Here is a 21,798-nt window from a genome sequence, read left to right as displayed (position 1 = left end):
AGACCAGGAAGCAGAGCCGTAGTTTAACACACCTCTCTGCAGCTTCTGTACTGTTACCCATCCATTATCCTATTGAGACGGTGTCTTTCCCACGGCCAAAACTTAACAGATCAAAAACTTATCTAAAAAGGAACAAATCATAAAAACCTAATAAAAATCAATACGGTTCACCTTGAACCTAAAAATAAAACAATTAAATGTGGTCTATTAAATATAAGGTCTCTCCCTCCAAAGACTTTATTAGTTAACGAATTGATTTCTGATAAACAGATTGATTTGTTTTGTCTCACAGAAACCTGGCTACAAGAGGACTACGTTAGTATAAATGAGTCAACTCCCTCCAATTATTCAAATTTCCACATTCCCAGATCTGTGGGAAGAGGAGGAGGAGTGGCAACCATCTTTCAGTCTGATTTATTAATTAGTCCCAGGCCAATTAATAACTACAGTTCTTTTGAACATTTAACCCTCAGTTTCCCTCATCCAAACTGCAAAGCAATAAAACCTCTTCTGTTTGTTGTTTTGTATCGTCCACCAGGCCCTTACACTCAGTTTTTGGATGAGTTGTCAGATTTCTTATCTGATTTGGTGTTAAATACTGATAAGGCTATTATAGTGGGTGATTTTAACATCCATGTTGACACAGAATGTGATAACCTTAGTGTAGCCTTTAAAACTATCCTAGATTCAATGCGGTACCGCGCGCGAGCTATTTTTAGAAACACAACGTCACGATGACGTCACATCACGTGGTACGCAGTAGGGCATGCTTGCATAGTCCGCCGCTGTGTCGCTGTAAAAGAGACGTGCGTTACCCTTGGTTTTACTCGGTAAACAAATGCTTTTTCCAAATCTAAGACCATGGTTTTTAAACATTGTTGCTATGGAACGTGCAACAGCGACTCGAGTTACGCTGATCGGCCGCATATGAAGGATGTTTTCTTCAAGACTGCCAAGGAGAAATGTGTACGCTTGGAACACCGGGGCGGTCGGCCTACACAACAGTTCAACCCGGAAAAAGTTACCAAATTCAAGTACATATGTAGCAAGCATTTTGTCGGAGGAAAGGGCACAACCAAAGAACATCCTGACCCAATTCCAGCGACATCAAGTCAAGGTAAGAGTATTTTGGTGGCCGACATGTTAATAAAGTAGCGCCTGCTACCATGACAGCATATAGGCTATCATGGTAGCAGGCGCTAACATGATAGCCTGCTACCAGGATAGCTTACTCAAAAACATTTCAAATGAGACAAACATTAAACATATACCCATTCCTGGACGGTGATTGCAAACAACAACAAAAAAAAACGGCCGACGCTGCCTTGATCGCCGCGCAGGAAAAAAAAACAAAGCTTACCGTTCATCAACTCGGCCAGTTTTCCAGTCATTTTAAGCCCTCGAACCTCAAGCCATCGTTTGAGCTGAAGGTTGGTGTGTTCTTCGACAGTGCGACCAGTAATCCGTGTGCCTGGGACATCGTCTTGGGAAAGTTTAACGGCTGTAAAGTCGGTCATATCTGTTATCCGTGCGTTCTCTCCTGTATGCGTTCTCTCCTGTATGCCCTACCTAAGCGGCAAAAGGGGCGTTGCTCTTGAGACGGTGACGTCACGTGCGCGGTACCGCATTGGTTTTGCTCAAAATGTGCATGAACCGACGCACTCTTGGCTCCATACTTTAGACCTTGTGCTGACATATGGCATTGATTGTGAAGAATTAACAGTATTTCCTCACAACCCTGTCCTATCTGATCATTTTTTAATAACATTTGAGTTTAATCTAACTGAGTTCTCCACCCCCAAAAGAGGGTTCCATTATAGTAGATCTTTATCGGATAATGCTGTATCAAAACTTAAAGAGTCTGTCCCCTTTTTAATATCCTCCGTATTGCAGAAATGCCCTGTAGATGGCAGCAATGTTGTTTCTTCCAATTCACAAATAGATGTCTTTGTAAACGGTATGACTTCGTCATTGCGTTCTGCATTAGACAATGTAGCTCCCTTGAAAAAGAAGGTTATTATTCACAGGAAGCTGGCTCCTTGGTTTAATTCAGAGCTGCGTTCCTTGAAGCACAATGTTAGGAAATTGGAGAGAAAATGGCGCTCTACACACCAAGAGGAATCCTACTTAATCTGGAAGAACAGTCTATTGTTGTATAACAAGACCCTTCGCAGAGTTAGAGCAGCATATTTTTCATCATTAATTGAGGAGAATAAGAATAATCCTAGATTTCTCTTTAGTACAGTTGCCAAACTTACCCAGAGCCACAGCTCTGTTGATCCATCCATTCCCTTAGCTCTTAGCAGTAATGATTTTATGGGATTCTTCATAAATAAAATTGATTCCATTAAAAATAAAATAATTGGCATCCTCCCAAACATGATTACCTCATCCTCAGTAAGTGAGGCAGCATTGGAGGAATCCTTAGAACCTGCGCAGTGTCTGAACTGTTTAAAAGCAGTAGAGCTTTCTGAGCTATCAAAAATTTTAGCTTCATCTAAACCTTCTACCTGTATGTTAGACCCAATCCCAACCAAGTTGTTTAAGGAGGTATTCCCTCTGATCAGTGGTCCTATTTTAGACATGATTAATCTATCCTTGGTAAATGGATATGTACCACAGGCTTTTAAAGTAGCTGTTATTAAACCTTTACTTAAGAAACCATCTCTTGATCAAGATGAGTTAGTAAATTACAGACCTATATCTAATCTTCTTTTCTTATCTAAAATTCTTGAGAAAGTAGTTGCTAATCAACTATGTGAACATTTACAAAGTAATGACCTACTTGAGGAGTTTCAGTCAGGCTTCAGAGCTCATCATAGCACTGAAACAGCTCTGGTGAAGGTCACCAATGATATTCTCATGGCCTCAGATAATGGACTTGTGTCTATACTTGTCCTGTTAGATCTCAGTGCTGCATTTGATACAGTTGATCACAATATTCTCCTACAAAGACTTGAGCATACTGTAGGGATTAAGGGAAAAGCATTAGGCTGGTTTAAATCTTATCTGTCGGACAGATTCCAGTTTGTTCATGCTAATAATAAATCTTCCTCAAACTCTAGGGTCACTTGTGGAGTACCACAGGGTTCAGTCCTTGGACCAATTCTATTTACTATATATATGCTTCCGATTGGCAAAATTATCAGACAGCATGGGATTAACTTCCACTGTTATGCTGATGACACTCAGCTATATTTATCCATAAATCCTGATGAATCCAATCAGTTACTTCGACTGCAGTCATGTCTTGATGACATCAAAAGCTGGATGACTTTAAATTTCCTGCATTTAAATTCTGACAAGACAGAAGTTGTAATCTTTGGGCCAGAGTCTTCAAAAAATAAAGTTCTTAATCAATCCCTTAATCTGGATGGCATTAACTTGGCCTCTGGTAATAAAGTTAAAAATCTTGGTGTTGTTTTCGATCAAGACATGTCATTTAAATCCCATATTAAACAGGTTTCCAGAGTTTCCTTTTTTCACCTCCGGAATATCGCCAAAATTAGAAGCATTCTGTCCAGGAGTGATGCTGAAAAACTAGTCCATGCATTTGTTACTTCAAGGCTGGACTATTGTAATTCTTTACTATCAGGAAGTCCACAAAATGCAGTTCGAAGTCTTCAGCTGATTCAAAATGCTGCGGCAAGAGTTCTGATGAAAATCAACAAGAGGGATCATATGTCTCAAATTTTAGCTTCCCTTCATTGGCTTCCTGTTAAATCAAGAATAGAATTTAAAATTCTCCTTCTAACGTATAAAGCCCTTAATAATCAAGCTCCATCATATATCAGAGCTCTGATTACCCCGTATGTTCCTAACAGAGCACTTCGCTCTCAGACTGCAGGCCTGCTGGTGGTTCCTAGAGTCTCTAAAAGTAGAATGGGAGGCAGATCCTTTAGCTATCAGGCTCCTCTCCTGTGGAACCAACTCCCAGTTTTGGTCCGTGAGGCAGACACCCTATCTATTTTTAAGACTAATGTTAAAACTTTCCTTTTTGACAAAGCTTATAGTTAGAGTGGCTCATACCCTGAGCTATCTCTATAGTTGTGCTGTGATAGGCCTAGGCTGCTGGAGGACATCAGGGTCTAATTTTCTCACTCTACTGATTTCTACTGTTCTTCAGTCTACTGTTCTCCAGTTTTGCATTGTATTACATTGAAATGACTGTCGTCATTTCAGCTTTTAACTTTTTGCTCTCTCTCTTTTTCTTCATAGTAGGTACACCTGGTCTGGCGTTCTGTTAACTGTGACATCATCCAGAGAAGACGGCTCACCCGCTACTTCCATCTAATGTAGAACAGATTACTAGATCAATGTGTGCTTCTGTGCTTTTTTGTTTCTCTTGTTGTGTCTCTGTTCTGTCTTCTGTAACCCCAGTCGGTCGAGGCAGATGACCGTTCATACTGAGCCCGGTTCTGCCGGAGGTTTTTCCTTCCCGTTAATGGGTGGTTTTTCTTCCCACTGTCGCCTTATGCTTGCTCAGTATGAGGGATTGCAGCAAAGCCATGTACAATGCAGATGACTCTTCCTGTGGCTCTACGCTTCCCCAGGAGTGAATGCTGCTTGTCGGGACTTTGATGCAATCAACTGGTTTCCTTATATAGGACATTTTTGACCAATCTGTATAATCTGACCCAATCTGTATAATATGATTGAACTTGACTTTGTAAAGTGCCTTGAGATGACATGTTTCATGATTTGGCGCTATATAAATAAAATTGAATTGAATTGAATTAACGTTACCCTTTTTACGTAGCGGCAGATGCATCCTGAGCTATTTCTGTTTTTAGGATTCCACATAATAAGGCGTACATGAGTCCGTGGACCGGTACGTGCAGAGCTCAGTTTCACGAGTGTGTATATGACTTCACTATAAACTGCTAGGCGGGAAGATGTCTCCGAGGCAGCTGAGACTCGCAAGCTCCTGGAGCTTCTCTGCACCATGGACCGACAGGTGTGCTGCTGGAAGAAATGTAGGAATTTGTCACAAGAAATGGCCAATAAGTGCACTGTTCTGTCTGTTCTGATGGGGGAGCATGGGGGGGTTCATTAAAGAGAAATGCTTAAATGACCAAGAATTACCCCGACACAATTAGTAAACTTGCATCGGCAGCGCAGGATCCAACAGGATAAATGCATCCTTTTTGTGTTGTGTTACAACTGAAAAAGGACGCATTGGTTGATTTTATACCCTGATTACTTCAATATACTGAGAACTTTTGCCTGATACAAATATAAGAATGATCATCTATGTTTAAACTCGATTATTATAAGCAATAATGCTCAATGCAGCATGTTGTCAACAAGTAAACGGCTCAATTTACTTTAATTGTCACAAATGACCAAAAGTCTGTCTGTTGGAAACAAAAATCTATCACTGAAAACAGGTGAGTGCTTTATTCTGGGAAAACAGATTTTTGTTGCTAGATGGACCCCATGATTGGATCAGAAATCTAAGTTTTAAGGAGGTTTTCATTCAATCAGTAAGCAGAAATATAACCATGTATACATTTCTATAGAGACAAAACCCATAAATAAGAGAGATAGAAGATGGCTGCTGGTATAAAGCTGTATTCTGTCATATTAATGGAAAGCTAAGTGGAAGAAAGCCCCCTCCCCTTTCCCAGAGTCATTTCTCTTTCTAACCCTGAGCACCTAGCCCGTCCTCACAAACAGGAAAAGGTTCCCTGCCTTACCGTTCCTCAGCAGCTGCCAGATCGTCCAGTTGGCAGCGCCACAGAATGTCCTCCTCCCGTTTGTTGAAAAACAGCAGCTTTGTGGTGCTGGGAACACAGATGAAAGTGATCATCTACAGTTTTAGTCAACAGCGCAGAACAAACACCACAGCAACCGTTGCTCTACTGTAAGCTTCATAAATCATAAAGGTTTCACAGCTAAACTACACACAGAAAATGAGTTTGTGAAGATGCAGCGAGAATCGGGCTCCTGCTGGAGCAGGTGGAATTTAAACCAGACCCACTCTGATGGTTGAGCGGCCCGTCAGAAGCTCTAAAATCTGATCTTTCTGACGGTCAGTAAACGCACCATTCCACAGAGCAGCAAGGCTTCAGTCATGCTGACTCTTTATTCAGGTTGTTATTTTTAAAGAGGAGCTGAGAAATGATGCGCTCTGAGTGCGATCCTTTCAACAACTCTGCTGCATCATCAGAAAATAGTTTCTTTAGTTAAAGACTGGACGGACCCAACAAGGCGGGAACGCTGCGTGTCTGTTCCAGCAGCAGCCGCCTCATGTTTCTGAGCTTTAAGGGTGTTCCAGTTAAACCTCACAGCGGTTCATCTGCTGTTTCTCCACACAGAAGCACCATAGATATAGTTTAGACGTAACGAGGGCACTTTTCTGCTCAGCGGGGCCCGTTATCATCCACCAGTCATCATGTTTAAAATGGAACTAAAACAGTAAACTGATGTTTGCACCTGATGGAGTCCATTTCCCGTAGGACCAGGCTGAGGAGACGAGCCATTGGTGTCAGTCCTGTGCCTGCTGCCAACAGGTAGAGGTGTGTGACATCACGAAGTGGGCGGAGGCTGAAGGGACCATCTGGACCGCCCACAGAGATCGTTTCACCTTGGAAACCAGAAATCCCATTAATAACACAGCTCAGTGTAAGCTGTCAGCTTAGCAATGAACGCATCTGAAAAACTTCTAAACATTCTGATTCAGGACCTATGAATAATAACAGGAAAGCTTTGTGATAATAATTGTTTGCTGATGTTACTGAGAAGCTATGAACAGAGAAGATCTGAGTGGAAACAGTTTAAAATATAATTAAAACTGTTGTGACTCTTCAGGACAACAGGAAAAACTGATGCTGGTTAAAGTTGTGATGCTGAAGCAGTTGGGGGACTGTTTTACTCCAGGGCCAGAACAATTTGTGAAGCACACAAAGCTGGACCCTTAAAACCTAGATCATGGTTACAGCTGCATGGAGCTGAATGCAAACAGACACTTTAACAACGCTGGCTAGGAACCAGGAGGTTTGTTTGTGTAGCCCACTGCAGCAACAACACAGTTCTTTACATGATGACAATAAAAGAAAGCCCACACAAAAGTACATTACAGTGGCTTAATGAAAGAATGAGCATCAGTTTGACTGCAGACTGAAATGAAGAAAGTTTAAATAGATGCGTCAAAGGCAACTCTAAACAAATCGGTTTTAATGATGATTTAAAGGAACTCAGGTTTTCAGCAGTTTTGCAGTCTTCTGGCTGTTTGCGTCACATAAGTGGAGCATAAGAACTAAATGCTGCTTCTCCATCTTTGGTTCTGGGATGCGGGAAGACCTGAGTGGTCTGGGCAGTTGATACAACAACACATTTTTATGTATTTAGGTACTAAGCCATTCAGTGATTTATAAACCAACTGAAATATTTTAAAGTTTATTCTCTGAGATATAGGGAGCCAGCGTAAGGACTTAGTCTGAGGTCCAGTTAACACGTAGACAGATATCTGGAGGAAAATATATATTTTTACGCAGTAGGCCTTTCATCCACACCTAAACTCTCTTTTCCATCTCTAAAACGAATAATTCGGAAAACTCCGGCCAAAGTGGAGATTTCTAAAAACTCTGTATTTGAGAGTGTGTGACGTTTTTAAAAGAATCCCCCCTGAGAGGTGCTGATTTCTGCTTTGGTGTGATGGACTGTTTACAGTGTGTGTCTAACCGATGTTAGACTAGACACATTCACTGCTACGCCACTCTGTTGTCTTGTTACTGAAATGTGCTATTTAAATAAACCTGCCCTGCCTTGCTAATCATGGGGAAATCTCCTGTCATTTATTTCCAACCGACGTTACCTCGGCAACCACACAGCATTTTCTGTCTTCACCTGGGCACCGACACTTCAAACTAAAAATATGCATGTTTTATATAAAAATGACAGCTGGTCCAGATGTGTTTGGCTTGTTGGTTTTTACAAGCCTAGCTGCTCCAATACAGACGTCAGCTGTTTTACACCAACGTCCCAATATGGAGGCACAATGCTGTTCATTGTTTAGAAGGATTCTGATGGGCTGACAGGTTTTAGCTTCATGGTAGCCTATACATTTGGCCTGTTTAAAACAACGCTCAGTGGGTTAGCCTGAGACGTCTTCAGATGTAAAATGATCTAATTAGACGAGAGATTCATGTTCAATGAAGAAAAGTTGAGACACACAAAACACACATGTCCTTATTGTTTGACCTGGCGGTGACTTACCGATCTGCAAGCTATTGAGATATGGAGTAAAGACTCCGTCAGGGTAGACTTTAATCATGAGGTAGACGTCTGAGTCATGTGAGGAAGGACGGGAAGCTGCAAGCAGGTCCTGATCCACTGGAGTGTATGGCCTCACTATCTCAGCACCTGGATAGAAAAACACGGGTTTGACAAACACATGTGACAAAGCCGTGAATAATTCAAATAACTTTTTACTTTGATCTTTATTTAATTCATACTTAAAAACAAACAATACAGATTTTCTAAAAGAGAACTATCCACATATTTACTTTGCAAAACTTTGAAGATTGCTAAAGGGTTTGATAAATGTTGTTATACGTGGCTAAAAACGTTCAGATTTCTTTGTGCTGACTGTATGGAACTAACAGGACTTCTCCACGCACTCCGCTGGGCCGTACTCTACTCCACTCCGCGCACTTTTTTCAAGCCTACTCCGAAGGTACTACAGTGGTTATCGAGTAGAGTTCTTCCGTGAGCAGACTGCTAGCAGACTGATTGGTCGCGGGTGTGGCCGGCCAGCCAGCCGACATTAGAGCGAGGGGAGGGGAAAAAAAATAAAAATAAAAAAATCAACCGTGATTTCCCGACTTAATACTACAGCAGGAGAAACACTGGATTCACACCACTGAAAGCTGTGAAGCTTTGTCCATAAAGACTGCGTGGTTCACGGCCGCTGCTCTAACCAGTGTTGTGTCAGCGGCAGAGGGCAGAGCTGCTGCTGCCTTCTGCAGGAGACAGAAGGTTTGGGAGAGGCAGCGTGGACGGAGCCCCGGCCCCGGCAGTGAGGGGGACAGCTTCTCTCTCAGCAGCCGCTGGGTTGGCAGCCCACTCCGCTCCTCGGCCCAGTGCTCCTGGAGCTTTGCTCATCTTTGGGTTAGTTAGTGGATCTGCCCCAAAGAACACTTCACAGAATCAGCGCAGCACAATGCTAATACCCTCACGCTAATCCTCTCACCTTTACCTTCCTGATGACCTTGAAAACTCATCTTTCTGGTCAAATATTCCTAGATTATTTGACCAGATTGGTGCAATCTTCTCTTTATCCTACAACTACTAAGATTTTAACAAACCAGCATTAGAAATGAAATGCAGGTGTCATTTGGAAAGAATGACGGCTGTATTTATTTATTTAGACCAGTCCCACATCTTTCCTTTTCCAATCAGCTGACTACAAACAGGAAGCTCTAGAGAACATTCTCCATTCATCTGTGAGGTTTAAACACGGAGACCATTGACAATGTGTTGCTAGCTACCTTCGATGAGGGCTTTGAGGTAGACGTGTTTTCCAACAGGCACGTGCAGGACAGTCCCTCGTGGACACTGCAGCCTAAAAACATGGGTGTTATGATTCACCTCCGTTTTAGACACCAGTGTACAATCCCGATAGAATAGACCTGGAAGAAAGAGTTAGAACACAGAGAGAGAGAGAGGGAGAGAGAAAGCAATCAGTGTTTTCTCTGAGCAACCAGTGACACTGAATGTTTAAGATGAATCCTGGCTGTGACTAGAAACCCCACATTCAGCATCAAGGTGAAGTGTCGCTGACATCTAACTGAAGATACTAAGATCCATAGCTCCAGCCTGTGACAACCCTCATTCTCACCTCTGTCTTTTTTGCATAGAAATGTGTTATGAAACTCCAGCGGCTGACCAAGACTTGTCCATTTTCCTTCACTAGGTTTGTGCATGGTGACCTGGATCTTTCCCACAGAGAAAGCATAGTGTACTGTTGGTGACAATCACAGTTTAAGGTTAGAAACTGGCCATTCACACACATTTACCCAACATATATTTTACAAAGAAGAAGAAAAAAAACTATCTTTTCCATGGTTTAGTCAACAAAGAAGAGAACAGATCATTTACTTCCTGTTGTCTGTAGCTGGGTAATGTAGTTTGTGAAAACACTCACACAGAGTTAACTAAACTGCACAAACTTAGATGAATAATCTGAAGTAACATGACTAAACGTCCACCTGGAGTGGCCAAAACTTCATCTGAACATGCCTGGTTCACAATGTTAGTCCAAATAGTTTTTAAGTAACATAACCCTCTTTTATGTAAACTCAATATAGGTAAAAGCCAAAGAATAAAAGACCCCCCCCCCCAACCAAAGGTACTAAATGAGATAACCAAACTGATAAGCAGAACCAGCATCACATCTTAAAATACTCTTTTCTTACCAGAAACGTTTTCTTCAACCTCACCAGCGAGACCTGAAAGTAAATAAAATCATTTAACAAATAAAATCTTTTACCAATAGGCATATAGAAAATAAACTTTTTTATTTAAATGAAAAATATCAGCTTAGCCTTGGTTGCACCGATTCAACCATGGCTTTTAATTCCTTCTCGATGGATTACTGCTGACAATTTAATCTATATGACAAACATAACATGTAGAAGGCAAGGAAAACTCCCCCACCATTTCTGCCTGCATTCACTGAATCCCTACATGTAGTGAGTAGTTATCTTATTGTTCATCATTTCCTACTCACTTCCAGTTTTAACCACAGATGTGAACCACTCTGAATCAGCCTCCTGGTGTAAATAAACCAGACTGAGTACTCAGATGTAGGCTGTCAGGGTTGGAGGAAAACACAACAGAGAGACTCAGGCCCGTCCCCATGGAGATGATTAGATGTTTCCACAAAGGGATTTTGTTGCTTAGGCTGTGTGTCCACATGGATGCAGCCTTGGTATTTTTTTTTTTTAAACTGGGCCCCAGAGTTGATATATTTCAAAAAATATATTTTTTTATGGGTTTTTGTGGCAACAGTGGCTTGTTTTTCCCAAAGTAGGCTGACAGGAAAAGGGGAAGACATGCAATAAAGCACCTCAGGCCACACTTAGGTCAGCCGCATCTAGGACTAAGGCCTCCGTATAAGATAAAATAAGCACACCCTTATTTTAACATACATCTGGGGACAGGCACCATTTCACAAATTATAGCCATGTTACTATACTACCACAATTTTCAAAAATTCTGGAAAGGTTATTTGTGCAGAGAAAATTAATTAATAAACAAACTACTATCTGAAAGTCAATATGGATTTAGAGCACAAAGATCTACAACAATGGCAGTCCTGGAATTAATAGACGTCACCAGTTCACTCGATAAAAAGCAATTTGCAGTTGGTGCATTTACTGATCTCAAAAAAGATCTTTGAGATCAGTAAACAACAATTTGTGCAAATGGGTGACTGCCAGTCATCACGCTTGGACAATTGTTTGTGGTGTCCCCCAAGGGTGAGTATTCGGACAAAAACTGTTTAATCTGTATTTTAATTACATAAGCAAAGTTCCTAAAATACTCTATTTTGTAGCTAACCTGGCTCTCACCAGATGGATGTAGTTCCGCTGAGCTCCACACGGCTCCACACATCCACCCATTGGGAGGGTGTGTGGAGCTCAATATTTCTCAATATTTCAATACCACATAAAATGGACGAGCCAATCAGGATCACCAGGCGGGACTTTCATAGATCTCACGTATCAGAGAAGTGTCTGTTTTGATTCAGACAACAATGGTGGCGGGCAGCGAGGAAGCAAGCGGTGACATTGATGCTGCTATTTCATCAGTATTGTCCAATCTACCAAAAATGAATTCTTTAAAAGAACACCAGAGAGCGGCTTTGACAAAAATGTCGAAAAAGGTGGAAACCTGCTAGTTGTTCAAATGGAGTTGGTTCAACAAGAATGCTGATACATTTCCTTAGTTGAATTGATCAGCTTGTGGCTTCAGTTTCCTTACTTTAAACTTTATACATTACCTCTTAAAATACATTTAAAGCTATATTTAACTGTGTTAATATAGTTAGAAGATATGAAACAGGGCAGTATGCTAAATGTATTTTTTCAATCGGTAGGTGGGAAAAAACAGACGTAGCAGTAAATATGCTCACGTAAGTGTATCATGTAGGACAGCTTGCCAAGCAGAGCTTCCAGCCGGAGCGTTCCTGCTTTCAGGTCAACGGTCACACATCCTGAGCTGGGGATCTGGAAGAAAGAGCCCGGCACATACGGACATGATTGATCAGCCAGTGGCCGGCGGCTCACATGTAGCATTAGCTGGGCAGCTGGCTTTAATGCCCCTACAAGGTTTCCACAGCCTCACAACACCAATGCAATCAGTTTTCAGAATTCCTCTATAACCAGTGATGCATGTGAGTAAAAGCCTCATCACCTTTCGTTTGGCATACACCACCAGGTGGACCGTTGCATCGGTTTGAAACCAGTCATACCTAAAGCAACAACAGACAGCACATCATAAGTCATGAGTCTTTCACTGCGGCAGTTCACACATTCTCTGTGTCTCATACCGAGGCCGAGAGTCTTTGTTTGGTGGAGGAGGCCCTGCAGCAGGCGGAGCAAGGCCCGATGGTGATGGAGGCGGGATGATGGCTGAGAACAAGAAAGAGAAACAAGATGAATCAGGCTGGCGATAAGTTGCTGTTTAAAAAGACCCTCCACAGCAGGAACTACAGACCAGGTGTATTAAGCCTTACTGCATATTAGGTTATTGTGGGGATGAGTGGGTCTTTTTATCCAATTCAGTAGAAATAATTGAAAAAATACGTTTAGGTGATCAAATAATTAATGTCATTTATATTTACAGAGCTGTTACCACAAAGTGGGAACTGTAGCAAGGATCAGGGACTGGACAGCCGTAAGAGCTAGAAAAGGTGCAGCTAATAAGTCAATATTTCAAAAATAATTCTGGTGTCATTATCGCTTACTAATTCATTTTTCATTTGTTGTCATTTTGTGACTTTTTTTTTATCTTAGTCTATGACAAATTGAATAAAGAAAGAAAGAAGTGAAATAAGAAACCAAAGGACAACAAGCAAAGCCATTTCCTTTTCTGTTTCTTTCCCCAAACGTTGGTAAAATCTCTGAGGCTCCATCAGAATACCTCTTTTGGGCGAGGACTCTTTAGACAAAGCAGAAGTGCGTCCATTTAAATTTGAATTGATAAGTGCAGTCTGAATAGTGCAGTCAGTAAGGAAGGAAGTAGAGAAAGGAGGCTGTATGCTTCTTCTCTAGGCTAATTAGGCGTGGTGATTTAGCATCATGTTTCTTACCCACCTTAAGGAGCTATAAGGAATCCCACATTCCTTTGTGTGACATGACGTATAAGCGCAGCCCACCACACAGTAATTAAGAAAAATGTCTGGACAGAAGAGAGCGCACACTACCATGATAGAGTTCTTACTGTTGACCCCACGATAGGTCAAGGAACAGGAGCCAAGAGCAGGAGCTAGAAGCTATGATTAAAGGTATTCAGAAGAAGTCTGAAGCTAGTGGTTAGTTGGATACATCCTATGGAGTATTTTCAGGTCATCAGTTCCCACTTCTTCTTTTCTTAAATGAGTAATATACTTCATTTAAGAATAGAAGTTACTTTAGTAACTTAAAAAAGTGAGAGTTTCTCTAACCACCATTTTCTAGACCTCACAAAGGCCCCTTCTGTCCTCATGTGTATGATATCCTTGTGTATCCTTTCTTGTAACTCTTTTAGGTGTTTTAAATTATTTTTAAGTAATGTTAGATGATGAGCAGCTTTAGAGTCATACGGCCGATTAATTATTTCCCATTATTAATTATTTCTATTATAGAAGATAGGAGGACATGGAGAGGATCCCTGGGAGCTTTTGTCAACCTGCATCTCCCCTTTCAGCAGAACTGTCAGCATATAACCATGAAAATATAAAATAATTTAAAGTTCACACTCCACCATGTTAGACTTACATGAAAAGCCAGTCTGACAGACTCCATTTGATCATTCGTAGTCCATTGAAATATTTTGTTACAGAACTGTGACAAAACTGTTTATAATTACTGCCTACATTAACCTAAAATGCCAAAAACCTCGGGCAAAAAAATACTACGTTTAATATTCTGGTACTTGGAGTTATTTACCATAAACCAAGTAAACTTGTTATATCACTTTCAGCCACGCAGCTAGGGGGAAACTCATTTCAAGCATCAAAACAATTTAGTCCAACAAGTAAAGAGAAACAAAGATACAATATTCAATGAAAAGCATTTAAATTTTCTCACAAGTTTTACGGCACAAAGCGGCCGTAAAAACGACAACATTTAAAACCTGCTCCCATACTAAGTCTGAAACTACCCCCCATGGAAGCTCTGTCTGGACACCCCTACCACTATAAGCAACTACACACTGGCTACATAGACCCCGCCTCTCCCTTAACACACAGGCGCTCCCTAGCTAACGACAGCAATGCCGATCTCAACTGCTAGTGTCAAATGGAGTTAGAAAACTCTACACACCTGCTGAGATCTTTAGTGGGGAACAACCAAAAGGGCCACCAGGAGAAAGTACTGGGTAAGATGCCCAGACCGGGTCAACACTGGCTCTGTGTGTGTGTGTACTTGTTTATGCTACCTATTTAGGACCTTTTCTGGTATATTCGCTAGCCTTCCGAAATCCAATAGGTCTTATGTGGACCAAAGCTTAATGCGGAGGACACATTTTAATGGGCTTAAGGATTAGGTTTAGAGGAATGATGTGGAACTAAAAAAAATAGAAGTCAATACAATGTCCAAATATGGGTAGAAGTACAAATACGAGCGTTTTTACCTTTAGCGGGTGTTGCGACCTTAGTAGCCATTCGTCCTACCAGGCACTCTTTTAACATGGACTCATAGTTGACCCAGCGATGGACCTGCAACACACACCAAGGGGAGAAACCCTTTACATCAACATCACCTCATTAGCATGTTTAAAGAGTAACAGCTTACAAAACCTGGGTCTACCAGCACAATTGGAAACAGGAATTTGGAAAGGTCATTCTTGTTTTTGGATGCTTTCAATTCGGGAAACGGTCATGAGTAAGCTGTACCTTAGCATGGCGTCAATAAACAAGGACTCCTCGTGTTACGTTAGGGACTAAAAATCAGTCAATTAAAGTGACTGTTTTCAAGAGCCAGCTCTCCAACGTGGGTGTTTTTTTTGTGGTGCAAGTGGAAGGCGAACCCTGCAGAGGTGGGACAGGGGTAAGACAGTAGCATATATGCCGCAGACAGAGTAGACCAACAGCTTGAGACGTGCAGCGAGGGGGAAGAGCCAAAGGCAGCTGGATGTTCAGGCACTATTTTCCGTTCCCGTTCAAGTCGAGGGCAAAATGTGCAGCATGGATAAATAAATAAGTGAATGGAGAGTTAGTATGGAGAGTTGTTTGGGTTTCTAATGAATGTTCAGAAGTAGGCCAAAGCTTTTTTTTGTTTGTTTAAGTCATAGTTATATCTGGTTATATCTTTACTTCTTCAGTGGTACAGTGTTATTCTTTTTCTCTCATAATCTCAAAAATACTTTAGTTACATTCTACCTGGCTTTTGTCTGGACTGGTGGGGCCACCATTTAATAATAATATACAAAGTGTATTTTTTTTGTCATATTGCTTGAAAAGCATTATTTCTATTGCTATGCCCATTTTATAGCCAGCTCTACCCTGTTAATGTGCAATAATTATGATGTTCTAAAACATGCAGCTGGTTTTATTGTTTTTCTATTATGAACATTGACGTGTCTGGTTGGGGTCCCGCAATGATTTGGAAAATACAGGTCTTTTGGCCCATTTTGGTTTTTATTTTTTTTCCTCCTTTTTGCTGCGTTTGTTTTTCCATCATTATAATCTGAGTTGAATTTTGCCTCTTCGATCAAAAAGCCTCCGAAGGTTAAACCGCCCACACTGCAGCAGAGGCCTACTTCTCTAGCCTCGTGAGACCATCCTGATCTCGCGAGCTTTCAAGGTTTCACTCGCAGATCAGTCTGGCTACTCTCCGTTAAAGAAAATTTGGAGCCGTTCACCAAACGAACGTCCAATCAGCGTTGGCTTTGAGGCGGGTTGAGGTGTGACGCAACGGGAAGCGTGTCAGTTCAGTCTAAACAACATGGCGGTTTCAGCCGATGAAACTAGCGTTAGCGTGGCTATCGAGCAAGTTTTATCGGAATTACAGAGTATTTATTTGCTGAGCTAACGAGCCTTTACCTGCAGCAGCAAGAGTAGCTTGGCTTGTGGTTGTGTTTTCGTCGTCGCTCGTAACAGAGCGACGACGAATCTGATTGGTTTATTTGGCCCGTCTATCACCAACTTAGGCCAATCAGCTAACCAGTATTTTCGCCCCTTCCCAAAATTACTTCAACGGAAGGTTTCCAGATGGATATGTGGAGCAAATCTATCTGGCGGAGTCAGGTAACTACTTCTCAGCCTGCAGCCCGCCTTGTGGTGACTCTCCCTCCTGCACTCTCCTTGGGATTTAAGGCTGAGCTGCTCTCTGTACTTCAGCTGGAGATGGTCTCCATTTTCAAAACCAAACAGCTCTGACTGAAAACTTGTCAAACATCAAGGCTGAGCTTTGTCTGCGGATCTGAAAAGACTGGACGATAAGTGTGATGATCTGGAAGCCAGATCTCGCCGCAATAATCTTTGGTTGATGGGCATTCCTGAAGATTTTCCCACCACTATTTCCCCTACAGCCATCGCCACTTTCATTATGGATGGCTTTCAGTTGGAGAAGGAGCCCTGCGGCAGTTCGAGATTGGCAGCATGTGCCTTTCGGGATTTTCCAGACTTGGAAATTAATATTTTGTAGTTTAAACCTTAAATTCTGGACTTGAGTAATTGTGCCATGGTGTCACATGTTGTCATGTTTGTAGGTGCTCAAATCTCAGCTTTACTGTAACTATTGTGCTAAAATCCATGAGCATTTGTTCTTGGGATCTGACTCCTTGTGGAGTTTGCACTAGGTTCTCCATCGTTTGGGGATGGGGTCGTTGTAAGGTGGTTGTTCACTTTAATAGGTTACTTACTTCTGCTTTACCGCCTTTTTTTGTTTGGTGGTGGGGGATGGTCTCTTCTCTTGTAATAAACTCATAGCATGCCTACTGATGATAATAATATGAATCTCCCACAAACCGGGGCCTCTGTGAGACTTTTTGAGCTGTAACATTAAAGGCATGGGCAGCCATCTTAAGAGAAAAAGGGTATTTGCCTATTTGAAACGTCTTAAAGCTGACCTAGTGTTTTTGCAGGAAACCCACAGGCATATCAAAGATCAGGTCAGACTGGGTCTCTGGTGTAATTCACTCCAATTCCAATTCTAAAGCCAGGGGGTTGCTATTTTGGTTGGTAAATTTTATCAGATAGAAATGGCAGATATTGAATTGTCTCTGGCACATTATTTCGTCCTAATTCCATTTGTGAATATATTATACTAAATTGTCCTTAGGTGTGAGTGTGTGTGAGAATGGTTGTTTGTCCTGTCTGTCTCTGTGTTACCCTGCGACAGACTGCCGACCTGTCCAAGGTTATAAAACCTTGTTAGAAAACATAATAGAACCACCTGGCACAGCACAATAAGAGTACTAGAAAAGTTGAGAAAGATAAAATCTCAGTAAGGTTGAAGGCCAATGAGTAAAAATAGGTATTAAGCCAGGTTTTAAAACTGGACAGTGGAGGGGCCTGTCAAATGTACAAAGGTAAGTTGTTCTATAACTTAGGGTGCCCAATAGAGAAGGCCCTGTTCCCTCTAAGCTTCTGCTCAGAACTGTGACTGACTGAGCAGATGGTCAGCAGACGTGAATGAGCAGCAGGGTGTAAAGGGGAAGGAGAAGCTCATTTAAGTAAGGTGGGCAAAGCTGTTTAAAATCTTAAAAACAAACAGAAGTTCTTTAAACTGAACTCTAAGATAAACAGGCAACCAGTGAAGGGAGGCCAGGATGGGGTTTTTATGTTTTTCCATTAAAAGGTGTGCAGCTTTTAGATATTTTTAAAAGTGAATGCTATCCTATAAATCTGGCAGCATTGAAGCTTGCACCCTCTTAGGTGGAGCCTATCTGGTTTTGGTATCTAAGGGTCAGTGTAACCAGGTCATTAAGCTCTCTCGTTACATCCATTTTTTTTTCCTTTGATGTCTGACATTAAATTGGACTTCCAACAATGGAGTAGCTTACCTCTCTCGGTAGATTCAACGCAATTAAAATTTATGTTTTACCCAGATTTTTATTTTTATTCAATTCTCTCCAACTCTTTCTGCCAAAGCATTTTTTAAAAACAATTGATGAAACTATTTCTGGCTTCCTATGGCGAGGAAAGCCGCCCAGGATCCACAAATCCACACTTCAGAGATGCAAACTCAGCAGCGGATTGTCAGTTCCGAACTTCCAACTGTATTATTGGGCAGCACATATCCACAAAATTCCATTTTGCTTTGGCTCTATAGACCTCCCATGGTGCATCTTGGAGGCACAGTCATCCTCTCTAAAGGTCATTCTCACTTCCTCCATTTCAACCAATCCCTCTGGCTTTACAAATAATCAAATTGTTCGCTCTGTATTAAAAATTTGGTACCAATTCAGGAGACACCTCAAATCTAAATTTTGGCTCCCAGCTACCTACAAACAGTTCACAGCTAATTAATTGGATATGTTAGCGTTCACTTCATTATTGGCAAAACGCCATCTTTTTCATTGGAAATCAAGTGAAGCGCCCTCTACAGGTCAGTCACTTAACCACGCTGTCTCTTCAAAAACTGGACAAGGTTAGATATTCAGTGAAGGGCAACTCCATTACATTCAATGACATATGGCCCCCTTTCTTGACATTCTTTAACTCTCTTTAGTCTCTGTTCCCAGACTGAATGGTCCAACCTGCCCCCCCTCCTCTTTTTTTTCTGTTTGCATATTTTGTCCTGTTCAGTTATACGTGTGTATATTTTAAGGCGAAAGGGGAGAGGGTGTTAAAGGAAGAAACAAAGCGAAAAGAAAATGGGGGAAAATGTAAAACAATGAGCGCTTATGTGCTAGTTTTTAATGTCATCATTAGAACATCTTTAGGATGCAAGTTGCAACAATTTCTGTTACTCTGTCCCTCCGAATCAAAATATTTAAAAAAACAACAACATTGAACTTAACAATAATCATATCTACATAAATATGTTGCTATTAATAGGTGTTTAATTATTATGCACTTTATATCTGATTAATTCACATTTTAGATGGCAAAAAGTAACTACATGGTTACTTTGCCAGCTAACTACTTATATTGATAGCACAGTAACCGAGTAAGTCTTAGTTACTTTTTGGGAGAAGTAACTATAACCAGTTACTGTTTTAAGTAACTAGCCCAACACTTCAGACAGGATAAAATAGCCTACAGTTTTGGCTCACCTTTTTTTTTGTGTGTTTTTTTCCCTTCTTTCTTTTTTTCTCCTCTTACGGTGCCAATATTACAGACTAACCACTAAAGCTGTAAACATTTCTGAACTTTGGCATTTATGTAAAAAGTGTGATACGATACTTATCAATCTGAAGCTCTGCACATCGAACTGAAAATCTGTGCAGAAAACGGATAAAATCTGTTTTTAAATGCAGGAATTTAGCACATTTCACACTTTTTCTGCCATAAGAAATAACTCTGTGTAAACAGTGCCCCAAACGGGCCAAACAATAAGAAGAAGAATAAGACTAATAATAATAATTATAATAATAGTAAGACTAATAATAGTAACAATAATAATAAATAAATAATGAACAATAATAATAATAAAATAATAATAATAATAATAATAATAATAATAATAATAATAATAATAATAATAACAATAACAACAACAATAATAGTAAGACTAATAATAATAATGGATAAATAATAATAATAGTAATAATAATTATAAATAAATAAATAATGACTAATAAATAAATAAATAATAGTAATACTACTACTAATAAATCCCGCTTCCACTTCTAACAAGCTTTTTTTTTTAAAGGCGGCTGCCCTCTGTTTCCTCTGTTTTAGGGATTCTCCTCTCCAAGCACACTGATGCTCTGCAGAATCAAGCAGCTTCTTCTCAGCAATAACTTCCAGAAACGTCTCTGGACGCTAAACGTTTTTAGCTATAAGTGTCTATTTCCTGAGGCAAAAGGTCAAAGGTAGGGCACGGACTGTTTCTGAGCACGGCAGGAAAGCGTATCTGAGAAGGAAAACGGCTGTAGTTCATCTACAGCACCATGTAAAGCCGCGGCGCGCTGTCTTTCAGGGTTTCTTGGATCATGTCAAAGATTTTCTTGACGTTCGATGATTTCAAGAGACGCTTTTCGATTGACGACGGCAGCTGAACTTCAGCCGTGGCCCGCGGCACGGTGGGCTCAGCGACCGCAGGACAAACTTCAGGCTGCCTTAAATCTGTCAGCTCCTCTTCCTCCCCCACGGTAACGGACGCCTGACTGTCTGCAGGAACGTCTTCTACGGATGGGACCTCTGAAGCCTCGTCTTCAGGAAAAAAGGCCTCCACAGGTGTAATTTGGTCAAACTTTGGCTCAGACTCTAAGTTCTGGGTGACTTCGGTTGACGGGCTCTCTGGTCCAGAATCTGGTACAGATGGGACCTCTGAAGCCTCGTCTTCAGGAACAAAGGCCTCCACAGGTGTGATTTGGTCAAACTTTGGCTCAGACTCTAACTTCTGGGTGACTTCGGTTGATGGGCTCTCTGGTCCAGAATCTGGTACAGATGGGACCTCTGAAGCCTCGTCTTCAGGAACAAAGGCCTCCACAGGTGTGATTTGGTCAAACTTTGGCTCAGACTCTAAGTTCTGGGTGACCTCTGAAGCTTCCTCAGCTATAAACTCCTCTACATACGTGACACTTTCATCTTCATCCGAAGGAGAAGATCTGCCATCGGGAGCAAAATGTTCTGGAGGAACATCTCCAGACCTTTGAGGAGGTTTGGCCTGGTGGACCGGTGCTGGGTTCGCTGTAGCGCCGCAAATTTCTGGGCCTTCTGCTGAGTTTAAAGGGACAACCTTGGCTGAATGTCTGCGATGATACTTGGTGAAGAACCTCCTGATCTTCCTCTTCAGACGGTTGACCGCAGACTCTGGTCTGGCGGATGGAGAAGCGGTTTGGTTTTGCTCGTTGACATCTTTCCCAGTGACGACGTCGCCCTCCTGGGACGGGGGACGGCTCGTTTGGGCCATGGCTGCTGCTGCGCTCATTTGTTCAGGCTGGCTGAGTTTCTCAGGAAGCATCATTGAGTCCAACAAGTGCAAAGTGAGCTTCAACAGAACCAACTAAAGAACTTAAGCCTCTGACCCCTGTGACATCACAGATGTCACAGGGGTTCGGTCCCGCCCACGCAAAGACTGGCCAACGTTGTGGGCGGGGCCTTAGAATCCACCTGCACATGTCCAGTTTCTGTTGTTTTTTTAATTAAGAAATAGTTTGGATACAATCGGCGGAAAAATCTGACTACAGCCACATTTCTGACGCTTTAAATTGCAGCAGATTGCGGAAGTGACGACAGACGTATGATCGGGTTGAGGTCTGGACCGTTTTGCTGCATTTCCTCCTAAACTAGTGAAAAATCTGCTGCTTCTGCGTCAGATTAGCGGCAGAAAGAGTCAAGGTTCGCAGTTTGTCCTGGAAAAAGTGAAACACTTCTCTTCCCTCCGGACAGCTGATTAAAATATGACCAGATTCCTGATATTAACGCCTTTATTTTACCAAAACCGCTGGAAAAACTAGTTATTTGGCAGA

The 21,798-nt window shown here is 41.5% G+C and overlaps 2 protein-coding genes across 3 annotated transcripts in view; both read right to left on the bottom strand.

The window, feature by feature from the left end:
• The window catches only part of LOC105935339 (cytochrome b5 reductase 4), a 30,214-nt gene that overhangs the window by 4,090 nt on the left and 4,326 nt on the right, over positions 1 to 21,798 (bottom strand). Inside the window, exons 5-14 of the mRNA XM_036128702.1 lie at positions 14,845 to 14,929; positions 12,560 to 12,641; positions 12,424 to 12,481; positions 12,143 to 12,236; positions 10,422 to 10,454; positions 9,845 to 9,967; positions 9,495 to 9,635; positions 8,221 to 8,367; positions 6,439 to 6,589; positions 5,700 to 5,786 (exon numbers count right to left, since the gene is read on the bottom strand). Of these exons, the coding sequence (XP_035984595.1) occupies positions 5,700 to 5,786; positions 6,439 to 6,589; positions 8,221 to 8,367; positions 9,495 to 9,635; positions 9,845 to 9,967; positions 10,422 to 10,454; positions 12,143 to 12,236; positions 12,424 to 12,481; positions 12,560 to 12,641; positions 14,845 to 14,929 (1,001 nt within the window). The remainder of the gene's footprint in view (positions 1 to 5,699; positions 5,787 to 6,438; positions 6,590 to 8,220; positions 8,368 to 9,494; positions 9,636 to 9,844; positions 9,968 to 10,421; positions 10,455 to 12,142; positions 12,237 to 12,423; positions 12,482 to 12,559; positions 12,642 to 14,844; positions 14,930 to 21,798) is intronic.
• Positions 19,963 to 21,307, bottom strand: LOC110369347 (protein piccolo-like). 2 transcript variants are annotated; one of them, XM_036128705.1, is made up of 2 exons: positions 20,652 to 21,307; positions 19,963 to 20,522 (listed from the first exon to the last, which is right to left on the bottom strand). In XM_036128705.1, exons 1-2 carry the CDS (start codon positions 21,291 to 21,293, stop codon positions 20,265 to 20,267), a joined length of 900 nt encoding a protein of 299 aa, XP_035984598.1. In that variant the 5' UTR covers positions 21,294 to 21,307; the 3' UTR covers positions 19,963 to 20,264. The 2 variants fall into 2 exon arrangements, with proteins under 2 accessions (XP_035984598.1, XP_035984602.1); XM_036128709.1 differs by having other exon boundaries at positions 19,963 to 20,696; positions 20,826 to 21,307.

Source organism: Fundulus heteroclitus, chromosome 3 (assembly GCF_011125445.2).
Source record: "Fundulus heteroclitus isolate FHET01 chromosome 3, MU-UCD_Fhet_4.1, whole genome shotgun sequence".
NCBI classification, from domain to species: Eukaryota; Metazoa; Chordata; class Actinopteri; order Cyprinodontiformes; family Fundulidae; genus Fundulus; species Fundulus heteroclitus.
Note: the sequence above shows the minus strand (reverse complement) of the source record. Positions and strands in the feature narration are given on the sequence as shown.

Excerpts from the sequence above, each read along its gene's own strand:
- LOC110369347 (XM_036128705.1), bottom strand. The coding sequence starts at position 21,293 with ATGATGCTTCCTGAGAAACTCAGCCAGCCTGAACAAATGAGCGCAGCA. Across the intron at positions 20,523-20,651 it reads CTGAAGACGAGGCTTCAGAG|GTCCCATCCGTAGAAGACGT; the intron begins GTCCCATCTGTA and ends GAGGCTTCAGAG.